This window comes from Elephas maximus, chromosome 24 (genome assembly GCF_024166365.1).
Source record: "Elephas maximus indicus isolate mEleMax1 chromosome 24, mEleMax1 primary haplotype, whole genome shotgun sequence".
NCBI lineage: Eukaryota > Metazoa > Chordata > Mammalia > Proboscidea > Elephantidae > Elephas > Elephas maximus.
This window is the reverse complement of record NC_064842.1, coordinates 43777714-43800950: the sequence shown is the minus strand read 5'-3', so window position 1 is coordinate 43800950 and position 23237 is coordinate 43777714. Positions and strand designations below refer to the sequence as shown.

Here is a 23237-nt window from a genome sequence, read left to right as displayed (position 1 = left end):
ATTCCATGACCTAGGTAGACTGTCAGAATCTCATATTTTTCTACCACAGAGTGGAAAACATTAATGCTCCTAAACAAAAGATTACACTACAGTTTTAAAAAGCAGAAGGCAAATGAAGTTGGAAGTTTTACTTGAAATTAATTCAGATTAAAAACTAAAATGGATTAATTAATCCCAGTGTATAAATTATATCTAGTTTCAAAAGTATCCTGAGGGTGGACGGCAAGAAGTTTCCCCAAAAAGATATAAACATTTACCCAAGTAGATTAATTCCATAAAGTAACTGAGGAACCAGATTTAAAAACAATAACAAAAAAGTGTAAAGGAGAAAACTAGATCAATTTATATTTTCTACCACTGAAAATTTGACATTTCTGGTATCAAACAGGTACTACAGTTAAGAGTTCTGTTTTCATACCTACAATAAATTGTCTTACCTCAGAACAATTCTAATTATTAAGGTGTGACTGATTCACTAATGGGGAAACTCTAGTTTGCAGCTTAATTTAATCTCTCCCAAATACCAAGAGGTAATATCCTCATTGATACCAAGAATTGCAAAAATATAACATGGTTCAAAGGTTTTTAGCATCATTTTCCAAAAATCTCTCAAAACTACAACATTGTTCCATAAGAGCTTGACTCTAAGTGTGTTCTCACCCCTCCACATTAAAAAAAATCCACAATTCTGGTCACTTTAGTACACTTAACACACTTGCTATGTACTTACACTGTCTGTACAAGAGTATCTCTGTAGAAAAGGATAACAAATAGTAAAATGTTTAATTATTTAAACCATTATTTAGAAGATACACTGTATAATCTCTAACATAAAAATGTGTCACCTTCTCAGTCAAATAATATTTCCAAATGTAAACGGTTACACAAAACTAACAGAGATTACACAGGAGAGTAGGTAATGACATATGCCAAAAGACAGTAGATACAAACTGATAAGAAATGCCTAAGAATAAGTCTTTAAGCATTCTTATATACATTATTTCAGAATATGCACACTTCCTAGTAATAATTATAAGACATTTTTTAAAATAAAATAAAGATCCTGTGTGCAATGAATAACTGATACAGAAATTCACTCTCAAAGGATAAATGAAACATAATAGCCATGAATCCGAATGTGATTAATAAAAAGCAACTTTAGTGTAGACACTCCTGGGTTTCTCAATATATTGAAATTATTTTACTTTCAAATGGAAAAAGCCCAATTTATCAATGAAGAGTAAAGACACTATCTTGAAATGTCCTACTAAATTAGAAGAAATTAAGTTACTGGTGTAAAATAACAGCGCCTGAGGTCAACTTCTTATCAACAAAAACTTTCAAATACTGTGCCTTTTATCTAACAAACCAGTTTGTTTGTTTTTAATTTTTATTGTGCTTTCAGTCAAAGTTTACAAATCAAGTCAGTCTCTCATATAAAAATTTATATACACCTAGCTGTATACTCCTAGTTGCTCTCCCTCTAATGAAACAGCACACTCCTTCCCTCCACTTTCTTATTTTCGTGTCCATATGGCCAGCTTCTGACCCCCTCTGCCCTCTCATCTCCTCTCCAGACAGGAGCTGCCCACATAGTCTCATGTGTCTTCTTGATCCAAGAAGCTTACTCTTCACCAGTATCATTGTCTATCCCATAGTCCAGTCCAATCCCTGTCTGAAGAGTTGGCTTTGGGAATGGCTGCACTCTTGGGCTAACAGAAGGTCTGGGGACCTTGACCTCTGGGGTCCTTCTAGTCTCAGTCAGACCATTAAGTCCAGTCTTTTTACAAGAATTTGAGGTCTGCATCCCACTGCTCTCCTGCTCCCTCACGGGTTCTCTGCTGTACTCCCTGTCAGGGCAGTCACTGGTTGTAGCTGGGCACTATCTAGTTCTTCTGGTCTCAGGCTGATGGAGTCTCTGGTCTATGAGGCCCTTTCTGTCTCTTGGGCTCAAAATTACCTTGTGTCTTTGGTGTTCTTCGTTCCCCTTAGCTCCAGATGGGCTGAGAACAATTGATGGATCTTAGATGGCCATTTGCTAGCATTTATGACCCCAGATGCCACTCTCCAAAGTGGGATGCAAAATGTTTTTTTAATAGATTTTATTATGCCAATAGACTTAGATGTCCCCTGAAACCATGGTCCCCAAACCCCCACTCCTGATACGCTGGCCTTCGAAGCATTCAGTTTATTCAGGAAACTTCTTTGCTTTTAGTTTAGTCCAGTTGTGTTGACTTTTCCTGTATTGTAAACCACTTAACTTTTAAAGAATCCACTTCAAGTCACCTTTCAATGTAATTGTAAATCCATTCCCCCTTTAACAAAAGTGGAGAAATATGAGAAAGCTACTTTATTACAAACCATCTTAAGTAACACATCAATAAAAATGTTTTTAAATTGTAATTATGAAGTTATAGCCATTTAACATATTTAAAGAATAATACAGCTATTATCTAAATTAAGTTGAATACACATTTTTTAAATAAATGTCCTCTAGCTACTATACATGGAAACCCTGGTGGCATAGAGGTTAAGTGCTACGGCTGCTAACCAAGAGGTCGGCAGTTGGAATCCACCAGGCACTCCTTGGAAACTATGGGGCAGTTTTACTCTGTCCTATAGGGTCACTATGAGTCGGAATTGACTCGACAGCAGCGGGCAGCAGGAGATACTATACATAGGAAAAAAATATTCCCTTGTATTAATAAGAGTCCCTAGTTGGAGGCTCAAATCCACCCAGAGGTGCCTCAGAAGCAGGGTTTTGAACCAGTTCATTCCAGTTTGAACCCCTGCATGTCTAACAAGTTTCCAGGCAAAGCTAATGCTGTTGGTTAGTGACCAATTCTAAGAACCACTAGTAGAGCGGTGGTTCTCAAAAGTTATTATACATTAAGAATCACCTGTGGGTCTTGTTAAAATGTGGATTCTGGGTCAGTATATGTGGAAATACACATTCTCAGCAGGGGTTCAAACCTGACCAAATCACTTCAGGAAGCCCTGCTCAGAAGAGAGGACTGGTGATCTAATTTTAAAAAACCAGCCATTGAACACCCTATGAAACACAGTTCTACTCCAACACAGATCAGGTTGCCGTGAGTCAGAATCAACTCGAGGGGCAACTGGTTTCCATGTTAATAAGATAACCAAACTATCAATAAATTTAAGAAGCCTGTAAACCTACTGGCTAATTATTATGCAAAAGAAGGATAGCATTAATGATAATGATCTAAAATTATTTAATTAAAATTTATGGCAGGGATTCTGACTTTGGCTATATATTAGAATCATCTAGGGAGATTATGTTTAGGGAGATTATAAAAATACCAATGCCTGGGCTCCACTTCCAAATTCTATTTTTGTGGTCTGAGATGAGGACCAAATAACAGTATTTGTAAAAATGACTCTCAGGTGAATTTAATGTGCAGCCAATTCCCTGGGTGGCACAAAGTTAAGCTCTCCACTACTAGCCAAAAGGTTGGTGGCTCGAACCCACTCAGAGGCTCCTTGGCAGACAGACTTGGCAATTTGCTTCCGAAAGGTCACAGCCTTGAAAACCCTATGGAACGGTTCTACTCCGCACACAGGGAGTCACCAGGAGTCAGAATTGACTCGACAGCAACTAATAACAACAATTTATGGTATACTCAAGTTTTAAGATGAGAAAGAAAGTTGCCCTTTGGCACCAAAGATTTTATGTCTACTAAAACTTAAAGCATAAGAAAAATGGAGAAGGAAAAGAGAGAAAGACAGCATTCAAAAAACTAATCTAGGTCTATGTAACAGTTTTTTTTTTCTTTGTAACATGTTAAAAGTTAAAAATCCTATCTTGGACTTCGTTGATAAATCTGTACATGCTATATTATTTTATAGATAACTGTTAACAAAAGCCAAGAAATACAAATTCAATAAATCTTTTAGCAAACATAAAAGAATACAGATATCCTTACCATTTAAATCTAGCACCATACAAAAGACAGCAAATTAACACAGAACCACAATGCAAATGAGACACAATTACAAGCCCTTTAATATTTTTTTCTAATATCAATACACATAGAATAATATCTCCTTAAGCCACTTTCCAACACCTTCAATTCTCCAATGATTCAAAAGAGAAAAATTCACGTTTAACAAGACAAAACTACATAGCCTTGTGGTCTGTTTACACAACTACAGAAAGAAAGAACAAGTGCAGAATATTTCCCATATGAAAGCAGCACGTGCTCCTGCATGACCACCCTCTACAATAGAGTCCAAAAAAGTTCATATTTCTGGGCAATGAGATAAACAAAAAGCTCTTATTTGTCATTTTTAGCATGTTTCAAAGGATTCAATTTTAATAAGACTCTGAAGTAAAATCACTAAATTGAAACTAACAAACAAAGAATTCAGTTTTTCTCCAGTAATAGCAGAAAGAGAATGAAAAAAATTACAAGGAACATGCACCAGCATGTAGTGGATGACTAGAGATTACCATAACTTTCAAAGTATCTCAGACTGTCTTTGTTATAAACCAGATGGTAAAACTCAAAAGAAAAAGAAAAAATTAAAGATAAGTAGTCCCACCTTGAGAATAAAATTAAAAGAACCAATATTCAGGCAAGTTACACACAGCAGGAAATCAGTTTAAATTGTATGTAATCTCATTTTTCTTACATTCTTAAATTATTTTGAGGAGGTACTCTTCAGAACACATAAAATAAGAAATGATTAACCTAATAAAGAATTAAACATTTTGATAAATCTTAAGTGTTCTAGGATTAAATATTAGAGAATTAAATATATTACAGTCCAAAATTCAATCACATTATAAAACCAATTAATATCAAAGTGTTAATACCCTGGTCAAAAAAGGAAAGGGACAAAATTCTTGGACATTGGGAGGAAGCATATTTTGAATTCAAAACGGTTAGAGATGAAAGACAGGTATTTCTACGTCACTAGAGAGAATGATACTTTTAATTACAAACCTAGTTTGGTGTTTCATAAATACATAATCACTATACACTATATAGAATATTCCTGGCTTATATTTTTCATTCCTCTCTCCTGAGAAAACCTGATGTGAAATTTTAAAAGAATATCCAGCCACACAAGGAACATTAACTTAAGAAATAGCTGTTGAATTAAGCTTGTAATTATTTACTAACATGAGAACTCCTACAACTTTAACTTACCAAAAGTTAAACCCATAAAAAATGAACTGGTGAGCAGAAGTTGAGGTAACAGAAAAGGAAGGATCAATAAAGACAATTGAGGAGGTAACCACTGCCATCAAGTCAGTCATTTTATGACTGCCAAACTGTGCACATGCATACATACACATGCTTGTATAAACATATACACACACAACCAGAGTAAACATGCTCTAGTAACTAGTTCCACTCTAAAGGCATTATGTCATGTCTACAGATAAAAAGGAAAAACTGTGTTGCCCAGACTTATTAAGAACTAAGAATTCACTGAAGAACAGATAAATGGATGGATGGATGGACAGACAAGAGAACAGATAGACAGACAGACAGGCAGATAGATATAAAAATATATTGGAAGAAAGAGAGGATGCATGACACAGATTAGAACCTTGACTCTAAGCCAATATCTGGATTCACGGTCCTAAGGTGACAAGAGGGTATTTATTGCAAGAGATCCATCATAGGGTAAATATGAGCTAGACAAAAGAAAAATTTTGATCAAAGTATAAAATAATCACAATATATATTATCAAAAGCAAAAATATCTATGTAATAGGGAAGGTTATCAAATTAGTTTTATACCTTACAGTTTAAAATATCTTTCCCAGAAAGAGATATTATGTGACTAAACGTAGGGGCAAATGCATCTTACCTTCCACAGAAGGTGCCTGGTCCTGAGCTGAATACAGCATATCTTTGAAAGCCTATTAAACAGAAAAAAAAAAAAAAGAAGCACATTAAAACATGAGTAATCTTTATATTGAAGCCATCTAAAGTTAAACAATTACTTTTATTTCAGTATTCAGATAATGATGACATATGATTCCCTAAATTGAGAATTTATGAAACAGTTCAACCACCTTTAATAGTTGAAGTCCAAATACTATACTTTCACATCAATCTACCAGTGTTGTCCAATCTTTAAAATCAGAGGAAGAGTGCACATATTACATCTAATTTATATAATTTAATAAAAATTAAAGAGCACTTAGGAAAGAACAAAAAATCATCTAAGAAATGATAAAGTCTTTTTTTAAATTGTACTTTAGCAGGTTTACAGGGCAAATTAGTTTCTCATTAAACAATTAATACATATATTGTTTTATGACCTTGGCTGCCATCCCCACAACATGTAAGCACTCTCCACTTCTCAAATTTGGGTTCCCCTTTACCAGCTTTCCTGTCCCCTTCTGCCTTCCTGTCCTTGCACCTGGGCCAGTGTGCTCATTTAGCCTCATTTTGTTTTACGGGCCTGTCTAATCTTCTGCTGAAGGGTGAAACTCAGGAGTGACTTCAGGGCTGAGTTAAAAAGGTATCCAGGGGCCATACTCTCGGGTTTCTCCAGTCTTTGTCAGACCAGTAAGTCTGGTCTTTTTCTGTGAGTTTGAATTGTGTTCTACATTCTTCTCTGTCCAGGATCCTCTATTGTGATCCCTGTCATAGCAGTCTGTGGAAGTAGCCAGGCACGATCTAGTTGTGCTGCACTCTGTCTGGTGAAGGCTGTGGTAATTGTGGTCCATTAGTCCTTTGAACTATTCTTTCCCTTTTGTCTTTGGTGTTCTTCATTCTCCCTTGGTCCAGATGGAGTGGAAACAGTAGATTATCTTAGATGGCCACTCACAAGCTTTTAAGACCCCAGACACCACTCACCAAAGTAGGACGCAGAGCATTTTCTTTATAAACTATATTATGCCAACTGAGCTAGATGTCCCCCAAGACCATGGTCCCCGGCCCTCAGCCTAGTAATTCGGTCCCTCAGGGTATCTGCATGGATCTATTAAGCCTCCATGACTTTGTCCTAGTCAAACTGTGCCAGTATTGTGTACTGTCTTACCCTTCACCAAAGTTACCACTTATCCATTGTCTAGTTAGTGTTTTTCCATCCCCACCCCTCCTGTCCCTAGAAACCATCAAAGATTGTTTCTTTCTGCGTGTCAGCCTTTTCATGAGTTTTCATAATAGTGGTCTCAAACGGTATTTGTCCTTTTGTGATTGGCTTATTTCACTTAGCATAATGCCCTCCAGATTCATCATCGTTCTTTATTGTTGCATAGTATTCCACTGTGTTTATATACCTTGGTTTGTTTATCCACTCATCTGCTGATGGGCACTTACACTGTTTCCATCTTTTTGCTATTGTGAATAATGCTGCAATGAACATGGGGCATGCATCTATCTATTCCTATGACAGTTCTTATTTCTCTAGGATATATTCCTAGGAGTGGGATTGCAGGATCATATGGTATTTCTATTTCTAGCTTTTTGGGGAAGTGCCACATCATTTTCCAAAATGGTTGTACCATTTTACATTCCCACCAGAAGTGCTAGAGAGTTCCAATCTCCTGGAAACTTCTCTAACATCTGTTATTTTCTGTTTTTTTCATTCATGCCAGTAACGATGAGGTGAGATAGTATCTCATCGTAGTTTTGATTTGTATTTCTCAAATCCCTAGTAATCGTGAGCATTTCCTCATGTGTCTGTTAGCTGCCTGAATATCTTCTTTGGTGAAGTGTCTGTTCATTTGTTCATATCCTTTGCCCATGGAATATTTGTCTTTTTGTAGTAGAGGTGTTGGATTTTCCTACAGATTTTAGAGATTAGATCTTCGTCGGATCTGTCATAGCCAAAAATTTTCTCCCAGTCTGTAGGTTGTCTTTTTACTTTTTTAGGGAAGTATTTTGATGAACATCAGTGTTTAATTTTTAGAAGCTTCCAGTTATCTAGCTTATCTTCTGGTGTTAGTTTATTAACAGTTATTGTTTGTATCATATTTATGCTGTGTATTAAAGCCTCTAGTATTGGCCCTGTTTTTTCTTCTATGATCTTTAGAGTTTTTGGTTTTATATTTAGGTCTTTGATCCATTCTGAATTAGTTTTTGTATATGGTGTGAGGTATGGGTCCTGTCTCACTTTTTTACAGATGGACAGCCAGTTTTGCCAGCATCATTTGTTAAAAAGACTCTCTTTTCCCCATTTAACAGACTTTGGGCCTTTGTCAAAGATCAAGTGACCATAGGTAGATTGATTTACATCTGGGTTCTCAATTCTGTTCCATTGGTCAATGTGTCTGTCTTTGTACCAGTACCAGGCTGTTTTGATTACTGTAGCTGTACAGTAGGTTCTGAGGTCAGGTAGTGCGAATCCTCCTACTTTATGCTTCTTCTACAATAGTGCTTTACTTATCTGGGCCCTCTTTCCTTTCCATATAAAGTTAATGATTAGTTTTTCCATCTTGTTAAAGAATACTCTTGGTACTTGGATTGGGATTGCATTGTATTTGTAGATTGTTTTGGGTCCACCCACTGCCACTGAGATTGTTTTGTGTAGAATTAAAATTTTCACAACATTGAGTGTACCTATCTATGTGCATGGTATGTTTTTTCATTTATGTAGGTCTCATTTGGTTTCTTGCAATAGTGTTCTGCTTTCTTTGTATAGGCCTTTTACAACCCTGGTTAGATTTATTCCTAAGTATTTTATTTTTTTCAGGGGCTATTATAAATGGTATTGCTTTCCTGATTTCCTTTTCGCAGTTCTCTTTACTGGTGTAAAGGAATCCTACTGATTTTAGTATGCTGATCTTGTATCCTGCTACTCTGCTGAATCTATTAGTTCCAGTTTTCTTGGGCAGTCCTTTGGGTTCTCTATGTATAGTACCGTATCATCTGCAAACAAGGATAGTTTTACTTTTTCCTTACTAATTTGGATGTCCTTTATTTCTTTTTCTCACCTTATTGCTCCAGCTAGGACTTCCAGGAGAGTGTTAAATAGGAGTGGTGATAAAGCACATCCTTGTCTTGTTCCTGTTCTCAGGAGGAATGTTTTCAGCCTCTCTCCATTAAGAATGATGTTGGCTGTTGCTTTTGTTACATTGAGGAATTTCCCTTCTATATTTATTTTATTGAGAGTTTTTATTAGGAATGGGTGTTGGATGTTATCGATGCCTTTTCTGCATTGATTGAGATGATCATGTGATTATTTTGTTTATACGGTAGATTACGTTGACTGATTTTCTAATATTGAACCATCCTTGCATACTTGGTATGAATACTACTTGGTCATGGTATTGTTAGGATGCTGAATTCCATTGGCTAGAATTTTGTTGAGAATTTTTGCATTTATATTCTAGAAAAATATTGGTCTGTAATTTTCTTTTTTTTTACAGTGGCTTTGCCTGGTTTTGGTATCAGGTTTATGCTGGCTTCATAGAATGAATTTGGAAGTATCCCTTCCTTTTCTACGTCCTGAAATAGTTTGAGTAGTACTGGTGCAAGCTCTTCTCTGAATGTTTGGTAGAATTCTTGAGTGAAGCCATCTGGGCCAGAGCTTTTTTTTTTGTTGGGAGTTTTTTTTTTTTTTTTATTACCCTTTCAATCACTTCTCTCGTTATAGGTCTGTTCAGATTTTTTACCTCAGTTTATTAGTTTGGGTAGGTAGTATGTTTCTAGGATTTGTCCATTTCTTCTAGGTTTTCAAATTTGTTGGAGTACAGTTTTTAATAAAACCATTAAAACCAAACCCACTGCTGTCGAGTCAATTCTGACTCACAGCAACCCTATAGGACAGAGTAGAATGGCCCCATAGGGTTTCCAAGGAGTGCTTGGTGGACTCGAACCACCGACCTTTTGGTTAGCAGGCGAACTCTTAACCACTACACCACCAGGGTTTCCAAACACTGTTTTTAATAGTACTCTGTTACGATCCTTTCTATTTCAGTTGGCTCTGCTGTAATGTCCCCCATTTCATTTCTTATTTCAGTTATTTGCATCGGTCTGTTTTTCTTTTGTCAACTTGGCCAGTGGTTTGTCAATTTTACTGATCCTTTCAAAGAACCAACGTTTGGTTCTGCTGAATCTTTCTACTGTTTTTCTATTCTCTATTCATTTACTTCTGCTCTTACCGTTATTATTTCTTTTCTTCTTGCCACTGTGTGCTTCTTTTGTTGTTCTCTTTCTATTTGAGTTGTGTAGCCAATGTTGTCATTTTGTCCCTTTCTTCTTTTGTGATGTGGGCATCTATTGCCCTAAACTAACCTCTGAGCACTGCCTTTGCGTGTCCCAAAGGTTTTAATATGACGTGTTTTCATTCTCACTTGATTCTAGGAGTTTTTTTTATTCCCTCTGATTTCTTCTATTACCCAGTGGTTTTTAAACAGGATGTTATTCAGTTTCATGTATCTGATTTTTTTCCTGCTCTTCCTGTTATTAATTTCTACTTTAATGGAGGTAAATGCTTTGTATTATCTCAATATTCTGGATTTTGTTGAGAGTTGCTTTGTGGCCTAAGATGTGGTCTATTCTGGAGACTGTCCCTTGTGTGTTCGAAAAGAATGTGTACTTTGCTGCTGTTGGTCGAGTGTTCTATGTACGTTTACGAGATCAAGTTGGTTGTGTTGTTTAGATCTTCTGTATCTTTGTTGAGCTTCTTTCTAGATGTTCTGTCCTTTACCAAGAGTGGTGTGTCAATGTCTCCTACTATTATTGTGGAACTGTCAATTTCTCTTTTCAGTGCTATCAGAGTTTGTCTTACGTATTTTGGACCCCTGTCGTCGGGTGCGTAGATATCTATCATGTTCCCATGGTGGACTGTCCCTTTAATCATTATAAAATGTCCTTCCTTGTCTTTTATGGTGGATTTTGTCTTAAGGTCTATCTTATCTGAGATTACTATTCCCACTCCTATTCCTTCTGGTTGCTGTTGATTTTTTTTCCAACCTTCGATTTCTTTGTTTCTAAGGTGTGTCTTTGTAGAGAGCATATTAATAGATCCTATTTTTTTTTTTTTTAATACATTCTGTCACTGTCTCTTCATGGGTGCATTTAAGCCGCTTATATTGTGTATTATTGATTGATAGGTGTTAGTTTATTGCTGTCATTTTGTAGTGCCTTTTTTTTTGTGGTGCTGATGTTTTCTCTGTTCCCCTTACTCTGCTATGCTGAATTCCTTTTGTTTGTAGGTTTTTTGTTTCCTTCATTTGTGTAGATTTTGTGTTTACTGAGACTTTGTTTTTCTTCATTTTGATGAATGGGTTTGTTAACCTTGGTGTTTACCTTGAAATTCACCCCATCTTCCTAAGTTTAAGCCAGTCTTTTATTACTTCATATTGCCTTGACTTCCTCTCCATTTGAAAGTTCTATACCTACACCATTTATTCCCTCTTTTATTGTTCTCACATTGTTGTCATTTACAGACTGACCTCTCTAGTTCCCTGTTGTAAATCTTGTAGTTTTATTTTATCCTTGAGCGTTCATTACCTAGGTTGGTATCTGGCTGATGCTGTCTTATGTACCAGGTTCAGGTTTTTCCTGAATGTTGTTGGTTCTCTAACTGAAGGACTTCCTTCAATAATTCTTGTAACTTTGGCTTGGTTTTTACATATTTCCTTAATTTCTGTTTATCTGGAAATGTCCTACTCTTGCCATCATATTTGAGCGAGAGTTTTGCATGATATATTATTCTTGGTTGGCAGATTTTTATTTCAAAATTTTGTATACGACATCCCATTGCCTTCTTGCCTTCATGGTTTCTGCTGAGTAATCAGAGCTTAGTCCTATTGTTTCCCCTTTGTACCGGGCTTTTCGTTTTTCTCAAGCTGATCTCAGGATTCTTTGTTTTTGGTTTTAGTGAGTGTGGTTATGATAAGTCTTGATGATTTTCTTTTAGGGTCTGGCCTATATGGGGTTCACTGACCTTGGGTGGTCAGCTTTTCTTCTTTCATGATATTAGGGACATTTTCTGTCAGCAAATCTTCAAAGTTTCTCTCTGTGTTTTCCATTTTCTCCCTGTTCTGGAATTATGATCACACGCTAATTTTTGCTTTTGCTTGTATCCTACATCGTTCTCAGGGTTTCTTCATTTTTTTCTTCATTCTTTTCTGTGATTTTTCCTCAAACAAAATGGTATCCAAGGATTTGTCTTCAATTTCACTGATTCTGTCTTCCACTGTTTCAAACTTGCTCCTAAAACCGTCTCTCACACTGTCCACTTCTGAAATCTTGTTATCTTGAATTTCTGATTGTTGTTTTTGTATTATTTCTAGTTGTGAATTCATTTTGATATTTTGTTCACGTATTATTTTCCTGAATTCTTCCATTGCTTGTCTGTGTTTTCCGATTTTGTATTTTCTATGATTTTGACTATTTTTTTTCCTTATCTTTGTCTGCATTTTCCTTCATCTCTTGGAGAACCCTGAATATTAGGGTTTTGAATTCTCTATCAGGTAGTTCCCATGCCTTTTCTTCTATTGGAAAGCCATCTGGTATTTTATTTTGGTCACTTTCTGGAGTCATCCTACCCTGTTTTTTAATATTTTTTGATATTGTCTGCTGTCTCTGGGACATTCAAGAATTATTTTCTTTGTTTAAAGATTGTAGACCTGTTTACTTCATCCTGCTTTTTTGTTTTATTTGGTTATGTTTCAGCAGGTGGGCTGGGCATGTTCTGTTGCTTGCTCACCTGTGGGCACGATACTTCTGACTACCTTGTCTAGGTAGGCAGGACTGGTCACTCAGTTGCGGTGCCACAGGGTGGGTCCAGCAGGGTAGAAGGGTGGGGATGGGTAGTTTCAGGCATGAACTGGGGCCAAGTTGGCGGGGCTGGGGCGCAGTGCCAGGCAGGGTCCAGGGGACAGTGTCGGTGCTGCTCTGGGGGTGCAGCTCTTTGTGCACGGTGCAGATAGGCAGTAGGAAAGGGAGAGGATGTGATGTACGGAGCTAAGTGGGTGAGTAAAAGAAGAGAGAGAAGCAAAAAAAGGAAACAAAAAAATTAAGGAAAAAAGTAAATAAGATGGCAGCGTGGTAGGATTCGGTGGGTGGAGGCAGGGCAGACCCAGCAAGGCCATGTGCCAGTGGCTCTCTAGCTGAGTGGTGTGGCTCGGCATGTCAAGAAGCATCGTGGGCAGCACACGGGGCTAAGTGGGCAGGAGAAAGGAAAGAGGGAAAGAGAGAGAATACAAAATAAAAAAGAAATAAAAAATAACAACAACAAAATGTGGTGGTGGAGGAGCTAGCCATTGAGAGTGGGGCAGAAATGGGGTACCAGTGAGCTGATGTCTCTCTCTCCAGGCAGCACTGCACAGCCATTACAAAGGGGCAGAGGCAGTGCAGGGCTTGGGTGGTAGGGAGAAGGAAAAGGGGAAAGATAAACAAAAACAGCCTGCCAAGAAGGTGGGGGTGGGCAGCACATGGGGCTAGGTGGGGGGAGAAAGGAAAGAAAGGAAGGGAGAGAGAAGAAACAATAACAACAAAAAGATAAAAAATCAACAAAAAATAAAAACAAACAATAAGTAAATAACACTGAGGGAGCCAGCTGATGGTGTAGGCGGCACACACAAACCCCAGGAAGCTGTGCGCTGTGATCCTTCAGCTAAACAGCGCAGCATGGCCCCTTGAGAACAGGTGGGGCCAAGCACAGGGTTGGATGGGTGGGAAGATGGAAAGCAGAGAGAGAGAAGAAACAGAGACAAAGGAAAAAAAAAAAACAAAGCAAATAAACCAACTAACCAAACAAACAAAAAATGGCACTGAAGGGGCCGGCCTGTGGGGATAAGGCAAACCTGGGCAGCAGTGAGCTGGTGTCTCTCCAGTTGAGTGACTGTAGCCCACTGCAAAGCGGCAGAGGCCGAACACAGGGAAAAAAGGTGGGGGATGGGAAAGCACATGTCCCTGGTTACCAAATGCTCTGTCTCCTGTTGGCAGCTCCGTGAAGTTGTCTCTCCATGCTACCTGTCTTCGTTCCTTCATGGCTATAGTCCAAAATGGCGAATCCATGCTGTGTTAGCTGGTAGGGGACCTCCACTCCATAGCTCTCCTTGCTCTCTCTTATTCCATTTTGTGTTTGATCGAGTTCTTTATTACTTCATTTGATGCTTAGGATTCCAGGACTGACCTTTATATCTAGCTTTTTGGGTTTTTGCTGCAGAGGGACAGCATGGTGCTTCAGTCTATAAAGCCCTGTTGGCTCCACCTCCTCATAAAGTCTCCTGACTAAGAGAAAGTAGTGAAAGAATTTGAGAAAAAAATGTCCTAGAGGAATACACAGAAACATTCCATATGAAAATATGAAGAACTAGATATAAATACTTTCAAATGGAACTCTGAAAAGTCCTGCATAAGAAGAGTTCAGGGCTATGAAGACACCACACAGATTAGTCAACAATCATATTTAGATTATTTGGATGATTGCAGTTTGGCCTCTCGAATAACTGACTGGGAGCCACAAATGGGAAGGATTTCTCCACATTCATCAAAACAGCAGCATCAATTAAGTGGAATAGGCCCCTGAGCTGAAGAGCTAGTCATAATCTTAGCTGACTCTATCCAGTTCCATAGCTTCAAAGCTTCAAATACCATCTGAACACTGGTGATTTGCAAGTTGGGCTAAATCAGAGTTCCTCATCCTTCGTATGGCTGACATTTTGAGCTGCATAATTCTTTGCTGTGGGGGCTGTTCTGTGCATTACAGGATTTTCAGGACTATTCCTGGCATCTGAAGACTGACCAGATACCAGAAGCACCCCCCCCACACACACACACGAAGATATGGACAACCAAAACATTCCCAGACATTGCCAAGTACCCCCTGGGGAGCAAAATCATCCCTCTCAAGAGCTACCGGCCTAGAGTCATTCAAACTAAAAAAAGGAAGAAGAAATTAATAAACCTCCAGGGTAACCCATCCTTTTTAAAAAGAGTATTCAAATCTAGTAAATTATATTCTACTGACATAAATTTACTATTTACTTTGGATTAGTGACCAACCTATTAGTTCCATGACTAACTAAGCCTGATAATACACACTAAAAAGATTTCCAAGGAAAATTAAAAATCTATGCATTTCTGTTAATGAGTATTTATATTTTAATCCATGTTTTATTAAAAAAAATTATAGGAAAATTATGTATATATCACATTTTAATATCAGACATGCTTAAATCTAAAAATAAGAAATAGAATTATAATTCATTGTTTATATAAAATGAGATAATACAATAATGCAGTATTTTTGGAAAAGCTTTATTAGTTGGCCACAGCTGTTCTAAAATTACATTTGAACCTCAGCATCATGTTTACTGAGTATTACTTCTCAAACTTATTTGCGTATAAAAAGTCCTAGGAGAATATAACATTAGTGTAGAACCTGTTCTAAGAAAAATGTATATACATTCAATATTTTCTTTACTTATCAGGTATCTCAGGAACCACTAACTTCCAAACGAAAAAAAAAGTTAGTCCAGAAGATATTATACATGCAGATTCTAGTTGGAGACTTTATTTTAGTTCACAGATTAGAGTTTTATATTAAAGACCTATACAGAACAAACTAGTTTCTCATCAAACAGTTAGTACACACATTGTTCTATGATACTAGTTAACAACCCCGCCACATGTCAACACTCTCCCTTCTCAACCCTGGGCTCCCTGTTACCAGCTTTCCTGTTCCCTCCAGCTTTCCAGTTCCTGTCACAGGGCTGGCGCACCCCTTTTGTCTTGTTTTGTTCCATGGGCCTGTCCGATCTTTGAAGGGTGAACCTCAGGAGTGACCTCATTACTGAGCTCAAACGGTGTCTGGGGGCCATACTCTCAGGGTTTCTCCAGTCTGTCAGGTCGGCAAGTCTGGTCTTTCTTTCTGAGTTAGAATTTTGTTCTACATTTTTCTCCAGCTCTGTCTGGGGCCCTCTACTGTGATCCCTGTCAAAACAGTCAGTGGAGACAGCCAGGCACCATCTCATTGTACTGTGCTCAGTTAAAAAATAAAAATAAAATCTGAAATGAATCTAAGGAAAAATTTTTTTTAAAGTCCTATACAAGTATAGAGTGGTGGTTATGTTTCCCTGGTAGGATTATTTAAACAGGGTAAATGTATAGAAGATTGCTGAAAGCAAAGTAAATGTCTAGAAGAAAAACATAGTAGGAAAATTAAGGAAAAAACAAATCCAGCTAGGGAGGAGTTAAGACTCTATCATGGGAGCAGGTAATACAAGAGACTCAAATATCTGAATGAAGTTCTATTCCTGGGGTATGTGCTGTTGTTGTTGTTAGCTGCCATCCAGTCAATTCTGCCTCAAGGCGATCCCATGTGTGTTAGAGTAGAACTGTGCTCCACAGGGTTTTCAAGGCTGTGACCTTTCAGAAGCAGATCACCAAGCTTGTTTATGAGGCACCTCTGGGTGGGTTCAAACTGCCAACCTTTAGGCTAGTAGTCGAGAGCTTAACCATTTGCACCACATGTACCAAAATTAAACGATGCTAACTGGAACCAAAAGGAGCCCTGGTGGCGTAGTAGTTAAAGTGCTTGGCTGCTAACTGAAAGGTAGGCAGTCTGAACCCACCAGCTGCTCTGCAGGAGAAAGATGTGGCAGTCTTCACCTGTAAAAGAATTACAGCCTTGGAAACCCTATGGGGCAGTTGTACTCTGTCCCGTAGAGTCACTGTGAGTCGGAATCAACTCAGTGGCAATGGGTTTGGGTTTTGGGGGCGGGGGGCGGGGTTAACAGGAACCAAATATACATCAGTGCCTACCAAAGTGGCTTGTACACAGTAAAAAAAAAAAAAAGTAGGAACTCAATAAATTAGTCTTTTAATTCAAAAGGGCTTCTTCTCTGGAGAAAACTACTTTAAAGATGATTAACAAAAGAGGTAAAATAGAATCTCTGAGATGTAATAAAAATGAATTAAATTTCCAAAAAGAATGCTTACAAAATTAAGTTTTAAAAACATGAACCAAGATTTTATTTTTTAAAAAAAGATGATAATCTTCACTCTGATTATAAAATTGAATCATTTAAATCAAAACAACTCTCAGTGAAATTATATTTTGCTTCTTAACTACTTCAGTTTTCCTCTGCATAAATGATTCATATGTTTCTTATAGTAAGTGTCTAGAGAATTCCATATATAAGATACCATTCTATGCCTGTGACTACAGAATAGCACACAATTGGGAAGGGGGGGAGGCCCTACAGGGTATTGTCTGTATTAGTACCTATGGAATGTTTGTCTATATGTTACCCAGAGCACATCCAAATTCAAAGAATTTCCTTAATTAATGCCATTTTACTTGAAGAAAATCCAATAATTTATATAAAACTCTAAATCTGTATGATAAATTAATCAATATGTATTCACATGCATTACAAAATTTTTTCTTTAATTTCCAAAGAATTCAAGGCAGTCCTTCATATCAGCATTTTCATTAATCAGGGTTAAATTATTTTCGTTGTGATTTTATTGAAATATATATAAACATAAGCTAGGACAAAATTCCTAATATTTATTATAATTCATAATAGTAAAATCTTAAAAACAATCCAAACAGACCTACAAAACCAATACTATTCAACCAACAACATTAACAGGGCAGGAAAATACACACTGTTTTGCTGAAACAAAATCTCAAAGTTTTGTAACAAGACTGTTAGCAGTACTGACTGCCAATATACATGTTATTTGGAACATGGAATGCCTATCTATTACTTTGTGTCAGATGTGATGTAATTCTAGTACTTGTCTCTACTGTGAGGCAGCACAACAGTGTGCTTAAGAGCTACAGGTAGCTATGAGTCAGAATAGACTTAACAGCAATGAGTAAGAGCTATAGAGTAAGACAATGTATATGAAAATCAACTCTACCACTTGGCTGGTAATATACCTTGGGCAAATTAACTTCTCTGTATTTCAGTTCCTTCATCTGTAAAACAGGAATAGTAAAAGAACATACCTCACAAGTCTGTTGTGAGGATTTAAAACTCTAACATAGATTCTTATAACCTATTAATTATGATTCATGATTATACATGAAGAGTACTTAGAACAGAACCTAGAACACTGAAAATGCTCAATAAATGTTAGCAAACAGAATGTAAACTACCACAAAACTAACTTCATACATTGGGGTATGACATCATTTGGCCCTTTACTGGGTATGAACACATCATTTATGCATTAGATATGCCTCAATTCCTATTAGGTTATCACAAAGTAGTATAGTACTACCTGGAACCAACATGCCCAAACAAGTAGAAACATAGGCACTGCAGTCTCCAGGTATTACTAGCTTATAAAGTGGTAGTCTAGATGATCCAGAATATGCTATTATATTTTTAGATGATTACTGATATGACAACACAGTATTTCTAATTCTCATAGGAAACCTGCAGACACCTAAGAAAATATATGCAAATATCAGTTTGAGTATACTTTAAATAACAAGGTGCCTAAATTATATATCTGTTATATGAAATAGGTTATAGTTCGAACTTAACATACATTTTCAATGACAACACCAATACGAATTGTTTTATGTTGCTAATTTTTAATAACCCACAGTAGATTATCTCTAATCTCTTTTCCAACACATAGACAGGACTCACAGACCATATAAAGGGAATCAGAAGCTAGAAAAACTGTTTTCCTATCAGCTCACCACTAGCCTCATATATAACATACCATAAACATTATCACCTCCAGCACTAAAATATCTAACCTATGGTGTTCTCAGGAAACCCTGGTGGCGTAGTGGTTAAGTGCTATGGCTGCTAACCAAGAGGTCAGCAGTTTGAATCTGCCACGCGCTCCCTGGAGACCCTATGGGGCAGTTCTACTCTGCCCTATAGGGTCGCTATGAGTCGGAATCAACTTGACGGCAGTGGGTTTGGTTTTGGTTTATGGTGTTTTCATTTGCTTCAGCATTCATTCAAAATCAGCACCCTGCATGCTGCACGCTAACTACTGGATAAACAGACAATAAAATAAACAGCATTTAAAGAGGATGGGCAAAGAGCACTTGTTCTCATAAATCTTTAAAGGAGGCATAACCCCTGTTAACAGTGTTAAATAGTTGGGTAAAATTTCCATCAGATGCTTTTTTAAAAAACATTTTATTGTGCTGTAGGTGAAGGTTTACAGAGCAAATTAGTTTCCCATTCAATAATTTATAATACAAATTGTTGTATGACACTGGCTGCAATCCCCACAATTTGTCAGCACTCTACCCTTTACCACTCTGAGTTCCCCGTTTCCATTTGTCTGATTTTCCTGCTCTTTCTGCCATCTCATCTTTGCTTTTGAGCAGATGTTGCCTTCTTGGTCTCATATAAATTATTTTTCTAAGGAGCACTTTGCTCCTGGGTGTTACCGTTTATTTTACAGGCCCTCGCGTACAGTGGTTAAAGCACTCGGCCGCTAACCAAGAGATCGGTAGTTCCAGCCCACCAGCCACTCTACAAGAGAAAGATGTGGCAGTCTGCTCCCATAAAGATTTACAGCCTTGGAAGTCCTATGGGGCAGTTCTACTCTGTCCTATAGGGTTGCTGTAAGTCAAATCAACTCAACAGCAGTGGGTTTTGGTTTGGGGCCTGTTATTTGGATGAAAGGTGATCTCTGGGAATGGCTTCATTTTCAAGGTAGAAAGGTGTCTAAGGGCCATAGTCTCGGGGTGGGGGGGTTCCCACCAGTTTCTACGGTATCAGTAAGTCGATCAGATACTTTTTTTTTTTAAACAAAATTTCCAAATGGAACTCTTGAATAACAAAATTTAGATATATTCCTAAAAATACACACATTATTTGCTGACCTATAGCACCCCAGAAACAGTCTCTAATTATCTCTTTTTCAGTTTCCACTTCCTTTTTGTTTCCCTTTTTAATTTTTTTCGCCAGAAATACTGGATAGTCTGTGAATAATTTGCAAGTCAGTTATACCTGACCCGGTTTCTCTGTCTCATCATTTGGAAATCAGTAATGTTTTCTTGATACTAAAATATACAGGACAGTTCTGTAAATCAAGTTATAAACCTCAAAACAGGACAAGTAGCATTCTCGTGTGTTATGTACAAAATCATCCTCCTAAATAATCTTCGTTTCTACCCCCAAATAGAAACCAACTAACCTAGATTTTATTTTTGTTGATAGAAATAATCTATACAGACAATACAAACCCTTACACAGATCCTTATAATCTATTAAAATTTACAATTAATGCACTCTTGTACACACTTAAGAGTTCCTGGATGGTGCAAACCTTAAGTTCTCAACTACTAGCTGAAAGGCTGGCAGTCCAAATCCAACCAGAGGTGCCTCAGAAGACAGGCCTGGTGATCTTCTGAAAAGTCACAGTCTTGAAAAGCCTATGTAGCAGCTCTATTCTACACAAAAAGGGTCACCATACCTACAGTGGAAGCCCTGGTGGCGTAGTAGTTAAGTGCTACAGCTGCTAACCAAAGGGTCGGCAGTTCAAATCCACCAGGCGCTCCTTGGAAACTCTATGGGGCAGTTCTACTCTGCCTTATAGGGTCACTATGAGTCGGAATCGACTCGACAGCACTGGGTTTGATTTTTTGGTTATACCTGCAGTATATTAGAAACATTATGCACAACTCAAAATATTCACGGAATTTAAAAGTATCCCTTCAGCAGGAGGTAATTCAATATGTAAAATGTAATATTTAATTATTATTATTAAATTAAATCAAATGTATATTAAATTTTAGAATAAATGTTTCCTAAATAAATAATAGGAGGAGCTAATTTGGAGTAAAAAAAAAAAAAAATTTGGAGTATGTAGTGTTATATTCACATTTATAAATTTCTGCACTAACAGACTCTGACATCCACTGACATGGCTTTTACTATTCCCATATGGGTATCTCCCCAATCTATATCCATTGCCACGTGTCTGCTAACACAAACTCAAAATACCCAAAATTCAATTCATTTTCTTCCCGAAGTCTGCTTTTCTTATGTTCTTTATCTCTGGGAACAAAACAAGAATGCCATCGCCAGTATCTAAATCACACAGATTCACAATGTCAGTCACCTGTGTCTCATGCATTCAACAAATAATTATTGAGGATCTACTATGTGCCAGGCACCTTCTAGGCATCTATGATACATCAGTCAGGAAAACAAAAATCTCCACCCTAGTGGAGTTAACATGGTTCCATTCCCTTTTCACCCTGCATTAGGTGGCCTCCTTCAGTCAGCTCCACTACCACCTCTTCTGCATTGATTCTGTCATATCCTCTTTACAGTCACTATACTTTTACATAAATTATTTAACAGACTTTTAGCTGGTTTATCCACCTATGGATTTTTTACCTCTCTAAAATATTAGGGCATCAGGATTGGAGGAAGACTCATTAACAACCTGCATTATGCAGATGATACAACTTTGCTTGCTGATAGTGAAAAGGACTTGAAACACTTACTAATGAAGGTCAGAGACCATTAGCCTTCAGTATGGCTTACACCTCAACCTAAAGAAAAAAAAAAAATCCTCATAACTGGATCAATGAGCAACATGATGATAAATGGAGATAAGACTGAAGTTGTCAAGGACTTCATTTTACTTGGATCCACAATCAACAGCCATGGAAGCAGCAGTCAAGAAATCAAACAACGCTTTGCATTGGGTAAATCTGCTGCAAATGACCTCTTTAACGTGTTGAAAAGCAGGGATGTCACCTTGAAGACAAAGGTGCGCCTGGCCCAAGTCATGGTATTTTCAATCGCATCATACACATGTGAAAGCTGGACAATGAGTAAGGAAGAACGAAGAAGAATTGACACCTTTGAATTGTGGTGTTGGCAAAGAATATTGAACAAATCTGTCTTGTAAGAAGTACAACCAGAAATGTTCCTTAGAAGGAAGGATGGCAAGACTGCATCTTACATACTTTAGACATGTTATCAGAAAGGATCAGTCCCTGGAGATGGACATCATGCTTGGCAGAGTACAGGGTCAGCGGAAAAGAGGAAGACCCTCAATGAGGTGGATTGACACAGTGGCTGCAACAATGGGCTCAAGCATAACAAGGATTTTAAGGATGGTGCAAGACCAGGCAGTGTTTTGTTCTGTTGTGCGCAGGGTCACTTTGAGTCAGAATCAACTCAACGGCACCCAACAACAACAACAACAAAACATTTTACAAACTGCTGCCAAATCAATATTCCCAAAGCATCAGTCCAATTCACCCGCTCAGAAACCTGCAAAGATTTTCCAATGGCCACAAAATGTGTGTATACTTATCTGCTGGCCTTAAGGTACTCACAGTGGTCCAACCTGCCTTGCCAGGTTTATATTCCAAACTGTGGAAAAACACTTTTGTTTTCACAATGTGACCCTCAAGCCAAATTGAATTACTTATTACTCACTTTAGGGGACTCGATATTTCTTCCATCTTTGCCTTTGCTTACATCTATTACCTCCACCTGGGATCTCCTCCACCCCTAATTTTTAAATCTCCAAATCTTAATCATACTCCAAAGTTGTAATCAAATTTAACTTCATCTTTTCCCCTGATTCCTCCAGCCTGAAGTTATCTCTCCCTTCTTTGAAATCCTGTAACGCTGTACTCTATTTGAAACACAGTACTTAATATTTCCACTTTATGTTTTAATTATTTATCTGTGTCACTTGTTCCCTGTTTGACTGTAAGGGCAGGGTTTTAGCCACCTTGCTTATATAGTACCTTGTATATAAGAGGCACATATAAATATTTCTAGAAGTTACTATGTTTTATTCATTCAGTGGACGTTACTGGATGTCTACTCTGTGCATTATGCTTAGGCTCTAAAGAAATAAGGAAAACACAGACATGTAAATAGATAAATCACAATACAATGTGTTATCTACTAAAACAAAAGAATGAACAAAGCAAAATGAGGGCCTAAACTAAGGTAGTAACAGTGAAAAAGGAAAGTCGGTGCAAGATGGGAGACAGGAGAGATATCAAGAAGCAAAATAGAAATATCAGGCAAACAACTAAACATGAGCTAAGGAAACTAAAGATCTCTGAGATTTTGAGCCTAGATTAAAATAGGATGATTAGTGATACTATATCCACGGCTGGAAAAACATCAAACAAAGGCTTGGGCAAAGGAAAGTGAAGAGTTTGGGTTTCAACAAACCACCTTGGGTATCCACAGGACAACTAAGATGGTCTGCAGACTGATGAAAAGAGAGATCTATAATTCGGAAGACGGATCAGAGCTAGAAATGAAGACACTAAAATCATCTACATAAAGGTAATTTGAAACTGCCTAG

At 37.5% G+C, this 23237-nt stretch overlaps 1 protein-coding gene across 1 annotated transcript in view; it reads right to left on the bottom strand.

The window, feature by feature from the left end:
* The window catches only part of XPR1 (xenotropic and polytropic retrovirus receptor 1), a 257077-nt gene that overhangs the window by 196585 nt on the left and 37255 nt on the right, over positions 1 to 23237 (bottom strand). The window contains exon 2 of the mRNA XM_049868482.1: positions 5848 to 5899. Coding sequence (XP_049724439.1) covers positions 5848 to 5899 — 52 coding nt within the window. The remainder of the gene's footprint in view (positions 1 to 5847; positions 5900 to 23237) is intronic.